Source organism: Crocodylus porosus, unplaced genomic scaffold (genome assembly GCF_001723895.1).
Source record: "Crocodylus porosus isolate Cpor-Errol unplaced genomic scaffold, CroPor_comp1, whole genome shotgun sequence".
Classification (NCBI taxonomy): Eukaryota; Metazoa; Chordata; order Crocodylia; family Crocodylidae; genus Crocodylus; species Crocodylus porosus.
This window is the reverse complement of record NW_017728918.1, coordinates 39,326,062-39,339,811: the sequence shown is the minus strand read 5'-3', so window position 1 is coordinate 39,339,811 and position 13,750 is coordinate 39,326,062. Positions and strand designations below refer to the sequence as shown.

The 13,750-nt window shown below is 42.1% G+C and overlaps 1 protein-coding gene across 1 annotated transcript in view; it reads left to right on the top strand.

The window, feature by feature from the left end:
* Positions 1–13,750, top strand: part of CSMD1 (CUB and Sushi multiple domains 1) — a 1,867,828-nt gene that overhangs the window by 1,675,815 nt on the left and 178,263 nt on the right. Inside the window, exons 47-48 of the mRNA XM_019538151.1 lie at positions 7,708–7,896; positions 9,181–9,327. Of these exons, the coding sequence (XP_019393696.1) occupies positions 7,708–7,896; positions 9,181–9,327 (336 nt within the window). The remainder of the gene's footprint in view (positions 1–7,707; positions 7,897–9,180; positions 9,328–13,750) is intronic.

The following is a 13,750-nucleotide window of genomic DNA, read 5'->3' as shown; positions in this document are numbered from 1 at the left end:
AGCAGTAGTAGCTCTGCACATGTAAATGTGCCCACTGTGTATCAAGTCATTGAGGAAACTATCAGGTTGATAACCAAGTGCTACCAGGACTGTTTTTTGATATAAATGATGAAATTATCCAAAAGCTGTCAGGAAAGAAAGGAGGACAATCCATCACAAACTTCATGAAAATCCAAATCCACATGTCCATTTGCAGTATTACAGGGAGATTTATTGAGACAGAGTTGGGTGGCCAAGCCCATTAAATGTAAGACAATTGGCAAAATGCCAAAGCAGATAAACTGCAACGGCATGCTGAGGAGACTACCACATACCAGTTTTATGTAACGATTAATGCTTTGTGTGGCCCTTATAAAATACAAAAATCAGTAAAGGGCAGGTGTGAGCCCTTTGAAAACTTATTAAATACTCAGTCTAATGTTTCTGTTTAGCGCTGTTTGATGTACCTCAAATATACTTGGATATGCTAGACAATATACTAACAATATACTTAGATGTTACACTATATACCTGCTCTGAGAGATATTGCTTAGATGTTGAAAACTAGCAAAGCTCCAGGTCCTGATGACATTGGAGCAAAAGTCTGCAACTTAAGCCATAGCCCTGACTAAGAATCTGCACGAGGATGTCGCCACCAATCAATTTGTCTTGATGTTCAGATTCTCTAGTTCTGGAAAACTATTCACTTGTAAAATGCTGTGAGGAAAATTAATACTCAGCTGTTTCACAGATTGGTCTGTGCAGATGACTACAAATCAGAGCAACATTTGATTTGGTTCCTCACAATAGATACAGGGAGTTTTTTGCTGAAAGCTAGTTTAAGTAGGACTATGGTCATTAGGGCTGTGTGAGTTGGCAGCGATCCAATCTGGCTTCAGATCCAGCCACTTTGGATGTTTGTTATCCAATCCAGGATCAGGTTTCCGCCTCAATCCGGCCGAAGCGGCTCCGAAGCTTCAGAGCTGCCTTGGAGATCCAGCCATAGGGTATAATGGGGAATCAGTGAAAGATCTATAACTTTGTTGGTTTTTGTATGATTTGGATGAAACTTGCAGGGATGGTAGCCTCTGCTAACAGCATGAAGCCTGCCAAGCTTCGAGAAGATTGGTGCAGGAGTTTGGGGAGAACTGTACCTTAAATTCTTGAAAGTCAAACTCATGTCACAGCTGTGTGGTACAACACAGGGGGGTCAAAACTGCAGGGCTGGTAGCTCTTACTAAGGCCACAAAGCCTGCCAGCTGTGTGTGTGTGGGTCCTAGAGCAGGCCTGAGTGAGTGCTGGGCCCTGCCAGGCCATGAAGCCTGCCAGAGGTGCCTGGGGTGTCAGATATCCAGCAGGTCTCAGTGTACCAGAGAAAAGTAGTTTGTACATTCAAACAATCACCTAACCTCATCACCAGAACTGAAGCCAACTTCCTACAGCTCAAAACACAAAACCTGCCAACTATCTCCAGTACCCCCACAAACTGCACACCAGAGTCTATCAAAGACAAGAAAACCCAACTACCTGTGGGGACACATTCCTCACCAAAAAAGCACTCTGCCTCCAGTCTCTCAGGCCAGATCCTGAGAAGGAACAAATTACAATGCAAACCACTTTTCAGATCTGGGCCTATGAACTGCACTTCATCAGCCTCCTAGGTAGTAAGTACAGAAATTCATGGACTCAATATACACAGTAGAGTTCTAAGACCTGCCGGACATCTCACACCCCAGGCACCTCTGCACTTTTACCTGCGTTGCTACATCCCCTTTCCCCCTCCCTACCCGCACCCCAGCCTGTCCCTCCCCCCCGATACCTCCATTTTCATTTTCATTGACTGGCTTTCTTGCATGCATGGTGGGCCAGGTCAGCCTCTGTCTTCTTTACTATTCCTTCCATCCAGGACCAATTGCAGGTACTTCCTCAGCCTGACAAAGGGGTTTTCAACCCTGAAGCTGGCATCCTGGGCAGCTAAACTGAACTCACTGGGAGCCTTACAGCTGCACTGCAACCAACAAGCATCAGGCCTGTCAAAGGCATGACAGGTCTGGGCATTCCCCAGCTAGTACTTTGTGTGGGCATGTGTTAGCTGGAAGTTATGGCACCTCCTACCCACCTTTCACCAGAGGATCATTGGTCCTGGCCTTTACAGGGCTGCTACACTGCCAGCAGTCCCACCAGGCCTCCCTACCCTGGCAGGGTGCAGTTTTAGTGGTCATGCCCAGGACCTGGGGCCTCCTCCTTTCTCATAGCCCCAATCCCATACCTCCAAGTTCATCCTGGCAGGGGAATGAGCTCAGCAGGGACATGTTCTTCCCCTGCTGGCTGGTAGTGCAGTTAGTGCCCCCTCCACCTGAGAGCGGGACATTACTTGGCTTTTCAAAACCTCAAACCAGGAAATTGGTCAGACTGAGTGAGCAGGGTGGCACTCAGTCTGTCTGCAGGTGGAGCTTGGGGAACCCCAGCAGCGGGAGGTTCAGCTTTAGGAACTCCAACTACTTCACCAGTGTAGGATCCAAGCAAGTGCGGTGAGGCGTCACAACATCCCCCAGCAGTGCTGAATACCCTCTTGCTTGGAACACTGGTCGGTGGACAGGACAGGTGTTGCTGGGCAACTGTGGCCAAATCCTGCCACATCTGCCTGTGGCTTGCCCAATAGACCATAGGGTCGCAGTCCAGTGGCTCCACATCCTCAGCAAGATAGGTAGCCACCGAAGCCTTGGCACCGGTTGGGGTCCGGTGCATTTGGACCCCAGCATTGAAGTCATGCCCGTGGCCCACATTGGCAGTGGCTGGCATGGAGGAGACTGGCTGGTACTGGTGTTGGTTCTGGCGCCAGTGCTGGTGCTGGGAGTACTGGCATGGGAAAAATTGGATCCTCCTTTTCCACATCCCCTTACCTCTGCACTTCGGCCTCCCTGACTTTGTTCACCAGTACCTGCGTCCTGTGATCAAAGGTTTTAGGGCTGCCAATGCACATGCTCCTCTTCACCCTCAAGTCACACATGCCTGCCATCATGTGGACTGGACTGGACTGCAAGGGATCCAGCTGTCTCCTGATGCCCTCCTTCAGCTGCCTTACCAGTGCCTCCACATCTGGTGACGGTGACAGCGGCCTGCCCCAGCCAGGAACAATGATCCCCTGGAACTTCTCCATTTGGTTCTCCAGTTCCCTCACTAGGGGGATCACCTGGCCCACTCTGGACACCATTACTGGGATCCTGCTTTGATCCAGAAGTGCCGTTTCGGATGCCGAAGCATCTGAAGCGGGTCCAGATCCAAAGCAGGATCCAAAGACTCACACAGCCCTAATGGTTACATACTGGCCAGTGCCTAGCAAGATTTATGTGCAGTAAGTATCTCAGCCAAGCCCTGGGCATTGTGCTGATGGGAGAAGTTGGTAACCTGAATAAGTTGGGAATTATTGGTATCATGTAGACCGAGGTGGTTTCAATAATTGTCCTCAGATTCCCTGGCCAGATTCTCAATCTAGCAGACTAATGACGACAAAAGTCCTAGACCACAAATAACTTCCAGTTCATTTACCGTATTGTACTTCAAAGTTGCAGAACTGATCAAGAAGAAGGGAAAGTACAACCATCCTCTCTTCTGCCACCTTTGCAGCATTTTATGACTTAGGAGTTCATTTAGGGACATCTCCTTGTCTTCTGGACAATACTGCAGGTCCTGACCAATGTTGTACAGGAACCCCACAGAAGGCAGTGGGTGGACTACTCCATGTACCCTTTTCTCTAATTTTCACACATGAAGCAACAGGGCACAAGTAGGTTTTAAGTTGTTAAATGCAATAAGCAATATAGAATAGATACATTGGCTATTTTTCAGAATCCAAATACAAAAAAACCAATGTGAAACTGTATACCTAATTTACATAATAGTATAGTTGTTAAAATTAGAGACACATACTTTTTGCATCTTATACTATAGATTGTTAGGTTACTGTACTGTTAGCATCTTGTGTAGATGTGCCCCTCAATAATCAAACAGTAGTGATTTTTTTCTAACTGTTAGGTGTGTATTTTTAGTGAACCTCTTGATATTTCTGAGAACATACACAGAATTACACTTTCCTCTCAAGAGCCTGATATCTGAAAGACTGTGATAATGTTTTTTAAAACAGTTACAACGTGTACTGGAATACTGGAGCCTCAATTCTTCAGTCTTTGAGGCCATCTTAGATTGGGTTATCTTGATTGTTTCCTGCTGTTATCACTGGTTTTGTTCTCAGACCCCAAACCTTGGAGCTCCTTGTCAAGATTTTTGCAAAGAACAGCCATCCAAGAGTGAGAAACCAAGTACCCTGTTCTTCAGGTACCTGAGATGCTGCAGAAGGACAAAACGTAAAAGTCTGATATGATTTTACTGGATCCTCGGTGACTTTGGTGTTTTTTTAGATTTGACAAAACTAATAAGTGTGCAGTCCATAGATACTTTCTGTGATCCCAGACTGACTCCCTTAAGACCCTGTGCTCTATAACCATTTTTATCTCATTCGAAGAAAGCTGCCTTTAAAGGAAATGTTTCACAAGAAGAAACTTTTTGACCAGGAGAAGAAAGTTTTCTATCTCTTTTCGCTTTTGTATTTGGAAGGTTTTTATAAGCTGGCATAGTATCAGTAGCAATGCTGCCCTATCTTGCTTGTTTCTCAGTGTTTAAGTTTTTCTTTTGAATTATACCATAATTGTTCCTTAAGATGATACCCTCATCCAGAAGGTTAGATCTTTAAAATGCATTCTTCTTTCTTTTAAGATACCTTTCCTTCTTTCAGTGATTTGACATGGATGAAGATGCTTTCTTGTCTTCTCTCCTTAGTTTTTCTTAGAAAGTTGGGTTTTTTGTTTCCTCTGGATCCTATTGGCCAAATTCTGCCTACGTGACCCCATTTTTCTTCCGAATTTGACACCAATCAGCCAAGGGTATGCATTTCTTAGACGTTAAGTACCTTCTAAAGCTGTCTTTTCTATTCCCAGAACTTTAGAATATCAACATAACTCTGAGATTGGCCATGCACTCCCTGGAAACTAAATCAGAAGTGCCAGCAGAAATGCACTTCCAGTTTCGCCACTGGTGATTTGGGCCTTGGTGATTGGCCACTGGGGGACACCTTCCCCACCCCCAGGCAGTGATCTGGTGCTCCCCCAGACTTGGGAGGCACCAGTCACCCATGACTGACAATAGGACAAACAGAATGTGTACAAGGCTGTATTCTTACATCATCCAGGTGTGACAGTGTGAAACTTACTTGAAGCTTTTTGGATGCCGTTAGACTAGAGAAATTTTAGCTTGATGGTAATGTGGTCTGAAGAATTAATTCCAAGCTGGGCAAGATAGCATCATGGGTTTTTTTTCCTCACTACTTTACAAGATTATTGGCTCGGACTCTAAGGATTTCTTCTCTGGTTGCAGCAGGGTCATGCTAGTAAAGTATCCTTGCCTCCCAGGGATACTGTTTCATGCAGCTACTTTCTGTTCCTTAATCTGCAGCTGCAGTATGAGAGAAAGAAGTGATACATAAGGAAACCATTTATCAATAAATCTGTTTGCCATGGACTCTTCTTCTCCACCCCACATTTCACTGTCTTCCTTTCTTGGTGATTTGCTACTGCCTTCTGTGCTGCTTTCTTTTTGTGTGGCTCTGGAAGTTTATGTGACTTAACGTGGGAGTTCTTTGCAACAGAAGTCTATATCAGATATCATAATGCCCTTCAATCTACTGTTGTAGAATGAAAGACGAAGAGCCTACAAGTAGGAGATTTACTGGTAAGATACTTCAGGTGTTTTTTGGTTTCTTTATCAAAATAGATTTTAAATTATTTATTTCTTATATGGAAGTATAAACAGTCAAGCCTTGTGAAATATCACCCTGAGTTTAGTGTAAAAAATGCAATACGTAAGTCATCCTTCTGCACCTCCTGGAAATAGACCAGGAAGGACAATTTTTATTATTTGTTCCCTATATTTTTATGTCTTCTGCTAATTTTTGTTTATAAGTCTTCAAAAGACAGATAATTAATTTCTAAGCCTGAAACTACATTTTCAATTCTTATTTTACAGAGTTCACTATACTATACTCACATTTTCAATATTTTAGGAGAAGAGAAAAGGAGAGAAATATTGAAATGAAAAGGCATGCAGAATGAACCCATACTGTCCCACCCAAGTGCATACACATTCCTATTCTGTTTACTGAAAACTGAAAGGCAGTGTCTTGAGTGGGTAGGTTGGAAGAGTGATAGAGTTATGTCAACCTCTCAGAGATTTATATCACAGTCTCAAATCCTGAGGGTGTATGAACATAATATTTAGAAAAGGAAAGGGCTATATATCCAAAAACCCTATACCTTTGTGGACTAATATCGGATGGAAATCTTTTATTTCTTTATATATTTATTTTTTGGCTTCTTAAACTACTGAAGGAGGACTTACTTTTTTCTGAAAACTACCTGGTTTGATAGAGCAGAGGGTGTAGGCTGGATACATCTCATAAAACACAATTTATTTTCTAGTTCATACATTTGGTGCTTAGAGCAATCTCTGAGTAGAAGAGTAAGGGTGAAATCCTAACACCTTTGAGGATATGAGGAAATAACTGAGAATGTGAAAACTCATTAGGGTGGCCCTGATTTTAGTTTTTGTGCTTTGAATGGACATCTTTTTATTCACCCATGCTGCATTTTTTTTCTCTCTCTCTCTCTTTTTTGGTCATTTTGTTATTCATAATTTCCATATCCTTTAATTTATGCCAGCATTTGGGGAATATGCCAGACAGATTCCCGGCACATTTGTCAATCCTTTTCAAGGTATATTTCTAAATCTAACATGCAACATTATTAAAATGCACATCAGGCATTGTGCAGTACTGGGGAAAAATCAGCATACAGGAGCCAGCAGCCATAAAAAGGTCACTCCACAATGACGGGTAAATGATTAAACAAAAAAAGTAACCAACAAGAGAACATTTGAATCAAAAACATTTTGAACATAAATATTTTAAAGACATTTAAAAAAACAACTTAGTTCTTGATCAGACACAAAAGAAAATAAATATTAGTGTCTAAAATGTGAAAATTTGTTTGACAGCAATTTAAAATTAAAGTAACAAGGGGAAACATGCTGTGATCTGACTTGGTTGAATAAAACTACTGTTGAATTAAAAAGGAATCCTTTAAATCCTGGAAATTTCACCTCTTGTAAATAATACTGAGTTCCCACAAGTTGCTAGATTTGCTAGTTTATATGCATTAACCAATGACTTTGCTGGTTCAAAAACCCTCAATAATTGATTCTGAGAACATAATTGGAAAGGACTGGTCCAGTTCACAGGTAGAAGAGCTTAACCATAAAATTAAACTTAGACATCATTGAACTTGATCATAACAGCCCTTGGGCATATGCAGTGCTCTTAGCTTTAAACTCTTTGGAGTCTGAACTGTTTCAACATCTGCATTTTATATATTATCATTATCTTGTTTTATGAACCTAAGTACTAGTTTCTAGTACTGACTTGTTCCCTTTAAATGCAGTTTTACCAATCACTACTTTGAGTTGAAGGATCAACATGTTAAGTGCATCAGTACAATATGATTTAAAGGGGTCTGACTTGCAAACTGATTCTGAAATCCCTACTTATTCATTTGAAAAATAGTATAAAATACATTTTCTTGTAACCTGTTTATTTTTTTTCTTGTTAAATATATATTTTAGCACAATGCCCAGCAAATGAAAACCGTATGGAATCATCAGGAGTGATCCTCAGTCCAGGTTACCCAGGCAACTACCCTAATTCTCAGACCTGCTCTTGGACTATTAAAATTGAACCAGGATATAACATCTCTATCTTTGTAGAAATGTTTCAGAGTGAAAAACAGTTTGATGAGCTGGAAATATTTGATGGTAAGAAGTTAACTATCTGACCATGAACAACAAATGAAGACATGACACAAATTTGATTTCCAAAGTATTGGTGCCATCAAATAATGATGTATTTGGAATCATCAGAGTGGGTCCAGTATTTTCATTATTCTGCTTGAAGTCTAAACTCTGGTGGCCAATGTTCTTTTGGATAACAGGATTCTTGAAAGAGCATCTGATCAATTTTTTAGTTACTAGGAAGAAATTTCTTGTAAGAGTCCTAAAAAATATTTTCCTGGGGCTGCACATGAGCTTCAGCAAGCAGAAATTACCCTTCCCCCATGCTTCTTTTTTTTGAATAGTACTATTTCTAGGAAGGAAATTCTTTTGGGTTGAAATACCATCTCTTAAACTCATAGAAATATTTGGTATTGAAGGAATCTTTAATCTACTCCCTCTATTAGAATGTGTGTTAAATTTCATCTTGCACATATCTAGTAAACATGATTTCACACTTGTTCTGTTCCATTCACAGTGTGTTCTTAAACTACATGGTGGTTTGAACCTGGTGGTACAAAAAATTTAGTTATCTATCTAAACACAAACAATTAATATAGAAATGAGCCAAACGTAATGTTCAAAATGTCACTGCCATCTGACAACCTCTCAGATTAGTTTATTTCATTAACTGTTCTTAAACAATTTTCCACTATGTTTTTAGCTTACTATTACTTGTCCTTTTGTCATTGACTAATGAGAATAATTCATCCCTAACCATTTTGTAACACACTTTTATGTTATCATGCCTCCCCTCATTAACCAAGAAGATATAACAGACTGTGTAGTAAAGCTGATTAATGTACACTTTGGGTGTGTTTTCATCAAGTTACCATGACACCAAGAAGAATAGTAGTCACTGTCACATGTGCTGAAGTCTTTACAAACAGTTTGCTAATCAACTGAAATTGTAATATCTAAATTCATTGTAAAATATGCTTTAGTAATTTACACCCCTGTATTAAAAAAAAAAAAATCCTGAATTCTTTTGAAATGTCTAGTTTCCCTATAGCATATTCAGTTCATTAGCTGTTTCCTCCTTTTCAGTCTCTTTTTACAGGTCAAAGAAATAATTAGTGTGGGGAAGTAAAGATTAGCCCCTCACTCTGCACTACTCTGTGTCCAGGCTCAATAGTTTCCTTCAAGCTTCTCCAAATTAAACCCTTTTGTACTCCTACTACTCTCTCATTGCAGTGTAGAATAGCGACTTTTATTTGACTTTTCTCATCTCATATTATATTTTACTTTTCACTTTACCTATTTTTAAAGGTTCTTCTGGGCAAAGTCCTTTGCTGGTTGCTTTAAGTGGAAATCATACAGGGCAACTGAACTTCACAAGCAAAACAAATCAGCTGTATCTCCGCTGGTCAACTGACCATGCAACCAATAAGAAGGGTTTTAAAATACGTTACTCAGGTTAGTAACTCGTTTATATATATTCAATTGTGCTTTACATTTATAACATTGTCAGCAACAAATTAAGACCTGTATTGTAATGACTGCTTCTTTGAAAACTCTAATAAATACTACTATGTAGGACTTTCATCTGAGGATTCCAAATTAGTAATTATTCTCATTTTGTAGATGGAAAAAGCAAGAAAAGAAAAATCTCAGTCTCCTAGTTTCTGGCTATGCTGCATTTAAAACCTCACTGGAAATTAAATGATTCTGATTCACAATGATGTGAGATACTTGGATTATTAAGTTATAACATTTGCAGCATTAACAGTTGAATAAATTCTCAGCCGTACTGTGCTTTGATTAAAATATATTGCAGCATAGCAGGGCTGAGGAGAAAGACTTCAGCTTCAGTAAGTGTTTTATTGTCAGGTCACCTTTGAGATGAACCATCAAATTTGAAATTAGTAGTAGATGTGTGGTCTTGCTGTTTTCCTTTACAGAATTTTGGTTATATATATATCTAACCTGTAGGGCAAATCCTTTGTTGAGTGCCTGTCCAGGCTGTGCCCTGAAAAGATAAGTGGTGATGTTAGGAGAGAAATAATTTTTGCGCCCTGGAAAGTCTGTATGATTACTGAACAATATCCGCCAGTTCCTATGAAAGGCTGCCAGAAAGAATCAGGAGGACAACTTTTCTTCCTTGCTGCAGAGGGCTCGATGTAAAACAGTGGCTTCAAATTGGAGTAAAATAGATTTAAATTAGATCTCAAGAAAAACTTCATACTTTAGTATTACAGACACAGTATTCCCACTGCCAGTAGTGGCACCCTGACTGTAAAAGCAGTATTTTTCTCTGTATGAACCTTATTCCTTATTCCTGTTTGTGGTAAACATATTTTTACACAAACACGCATGTGCTTGCTCTCTCCTGTATAGGTTTACCATGAGGATCACTTATTAGCCTACAAATGAGTCTGTTATTGTTGTTGCTGTATTTAGACTTTGGGTGGCTATTAAAATAGTTATGGATTTGGTCTTGTGTGATTTTTAATGGCTGACAAAAATCACTGTAATATTTTCACTACAGAAGAAACTACCCTAATAAGGGCCAACTTGTTTGGGTGTGCAGGGAGGTAGTTTCAATGAGCTCTTCTGCATTGTGTCACTAACACATGGCATCCTCTAACCCCACAGAGAGCCCCTCCTTCTGTTGAAAGGAAAGGGGAAGCCTGAAATCAAAGTATGTTTGCAGGTTTTATTTGAAACTTTATTTGGAAATAAAGGTTTTTCCCTAAGGAATATGAGTTCAGGGACAGCTTTTGCACAGTGATTGTTTCCCCATATCAGAAACAGTAGGAGTAAGGTGTTCTGCAAAAAGTGATAAGATTTTTTAGGGGGTTGCTATAAGAAAGAGTGTCCTGTTGCCTGATGGATGGGTTAGAGTCGTACAAGCAGATAGAGGGGGAGCCTGTTAACTAGCGCAAGTGGGGCAGAAGACGGTAGGGATGAACTTGAGTAGAGTGCTTGCTTATTTTAGAAGGAGCAAGGGAACAATGTTGGGTTGGGATCATGGGAGTCCTTTAGGATCTTTTAGGAAATATTTCTTTATTAGGGAATGCTATAGAGCTTCAAGTTGTTAAGCTGTTTCCTTTTATTTGAGAAATGATACATTATTTGAGGTATGATTGACTGTGCACAATATTAGTTTTTGGATTGAGAATGTTGATTACCTAGTTGCCAGTCCGAACTCTACCATTTGCAACATTTATTGTGGGCACAAGCCACCACTTAGCACTAGAATTTGGGAACTAAAGAGGAACATGTAATCCTGATGACCATTTTTTCAGAACAGACTATATCTCCTTTTTCACTAACACCCAGCTCAGAAGCCTGCATTTCTCCTTATTTCTGTATGTTTTGTATGAGTTGTAGTGGAGGCAAGCAGCATGAATGAGGAGTAACAGGAAAAAATACATTATCCCCAAAAGTCTATTGATGCCAAGGCAGCTGTGACTGAGCCAGCAAACTTCCTTATAATGATGGACTTATAGCAACAAATTACTGCTTGCCCACCTCCCTCCCCTACTCCTCAAACCATGTCCATTAATGAAGTTTGGTAAATGGAAGCTTGGTCAAGATTGGATTTAGTTTGCAGAAGCACCTGCCGACGGCGACTACTCGTTTTTTGGCTGCTCATTGTATTTGAAGCCCAGTTGTTCTGCGAGGAGTTTTTGTCCTTCATCCCCTAGTGCCCGTAGTTGAGCTTTGTTGAATTTCATGTGGTTTAACAAGAATCCGAACATGGCTCTTTCTTCCGCTGATCTTTGAGGCAGTGCTGCTCTGGGTGGGCCCTGGCAACTGGTCCCTCCGGGTGAAGCTTGAATTGGGTAGGCTGCAGCGTGGGCTTTAGGGGGGGTTGCTCACCATTGCCGATTGCATGCTGGATATTAGGCCCAAGAAGTTTGCCGATGCTCCATTCACACTTGGTTTAAGGACTAATTTTGCAGTAAGTCCTGTGGACCTCCATATATGTCAGTTGCAGCTTCGATGGCTTCTTGGAGGCAGGGAACTCGACCTGGGTTGTGTAGATAACGTTGCAGCCATGCTGCACCTTGCTGCACTTGTGTCATATTTAGAGGGTGTAGATTTGGTTTCCACATGGCATAAGAAATTCTGATTATGGCGTGGAGCAACTGGATGGCATTAGGTTGGTTGGGACTGCCTTCATGCCAGATGTGTGATTTCCACATGAGAACTTCTACTACCAAGGCCAGTAATAGTATTGGCCAATGTCCATTTCTCATCACGGGGGCTGGATCAGTAACTAGCCCTCAGCTCCAGGCCATGTTCTGAACGAGTTGCATGGCTTCATCTGAATTAAGAGTTTCGTGTCCTGCCACTACCATGAGACGGCCTAGCCAGACTATAAGAGTTTCGTCGGGTTGAATTTCCATCTCTTTGCAGAGCTCACTCATTCCATCTGAGTCCTGGGACGAGTGGTGGTGGTAGTTTGTGTGACACCACCCACCTGAGTATGCTTGCATACAGTGATGGGCAAGGCTGAAGTCATCAGCTCTTTTTCGCCAGCTTTACTTTCGGTTTTCATCAGCAGTATATCATCGAGCCCCTCTGGGTACAGTGGAGGTGGAGCAGTTGGGAGTGGAGCAGTTGGCGGCAGAGCGGTTGGAGGCGGAGCGGTTGGTGGTGGAGCATGGTCCAGCCATGGAGTGGGCGTGACTACATCTGGTGACGTCAGATTGTCCTTCATTAGCGGGGCGGTGGCAGGAGGATAGGTCAGCCAAGAGGTGGGTGTGGCTCTGTTCGGTGATGTCTCGTTGTTCACCGTCAGTCCCTCCAGGCTTGGGCATAGCCTCCCCTTTGGCTCGGCACCAATTTCTGGACATGGCTGTTTATTGTCAGTGCTACATTTGGGCGTTGGCTTCTCCGTTTGTGTACTGGCATCTTCTAGTTGTGGCTTCTGTTTTTGTGCGGTGCCATGCTTGGGCGCTGGTGGAGCACTGCACTTTACCGCCAGATCCGCAGCGGTCTTGCTAGCCGTACTCAGCTGTGAATCAAAATTTGCGAGCTTGCGCAGCAGAATAGACACAGTACAGAATAAAACATTAATCATCTTTCCTTTATCCCATTTGGGCCCAGTCCACTTTGTCACCGTACGGCTCTCTGATTCTAGGGCTTTGCGGAGCTGCATCAGCAGTTCATGCCCGCTTGAGTCAGGTGGCAAGTTGGGGCAGTTAAACTTGTTGGGTGGTGTGCCCTCTCCCCCTTCCCGTACATGGCGGATGCAGCGAGCAAATTCTTGGGCGGGTGTCTGGTTCACCACGCTGTCAGGTTTTACTCGCGCCAGAGACAAGCTCCCAACCTCGTCTCTGGGCCGAAAGGTGACTCCATCTCAGCTCATAATGTATCCAAAGGAGCTTGGCGTCAATTGAATGGCCCACTCCTTGCCTCCCTTGTCTCCGGTGAGAGACACATACCCAGTGATCAATGGGTTAATGAGACCATCTGCTTGGTGGTAAATAATGTGCACCCATAGATCATTTGAGTTCGCACAATCACGGTCTCCAGCACGCCATGGACAGTGACGTATTAACTCTGACTCCATTTCACCTCCCCTGGATCCTGTTCGTGACACCATGTCACGCCCCTAATGCCGGTGTACCCTTGACCTGCGAGCTTGGGTTGGCATGACCGGCTTGGTGCAAGGAGAGGGATTTATAACCGGACAGGTGGGTGATAATGATGAGCAGGAGTCAGAGGGTTTAAACACAGCGTATTGGTTATACAAAAGGTTTATTTTACTTACACTACTGATGTGCTGCAGCGTAGGCAGGGGAGTTGATTTATTCAGTTACAGCATGCAGATATCATGTTACACAGCATTTACAGGGTGGGTAAGAGAGTTGCTTGTTACAGATTC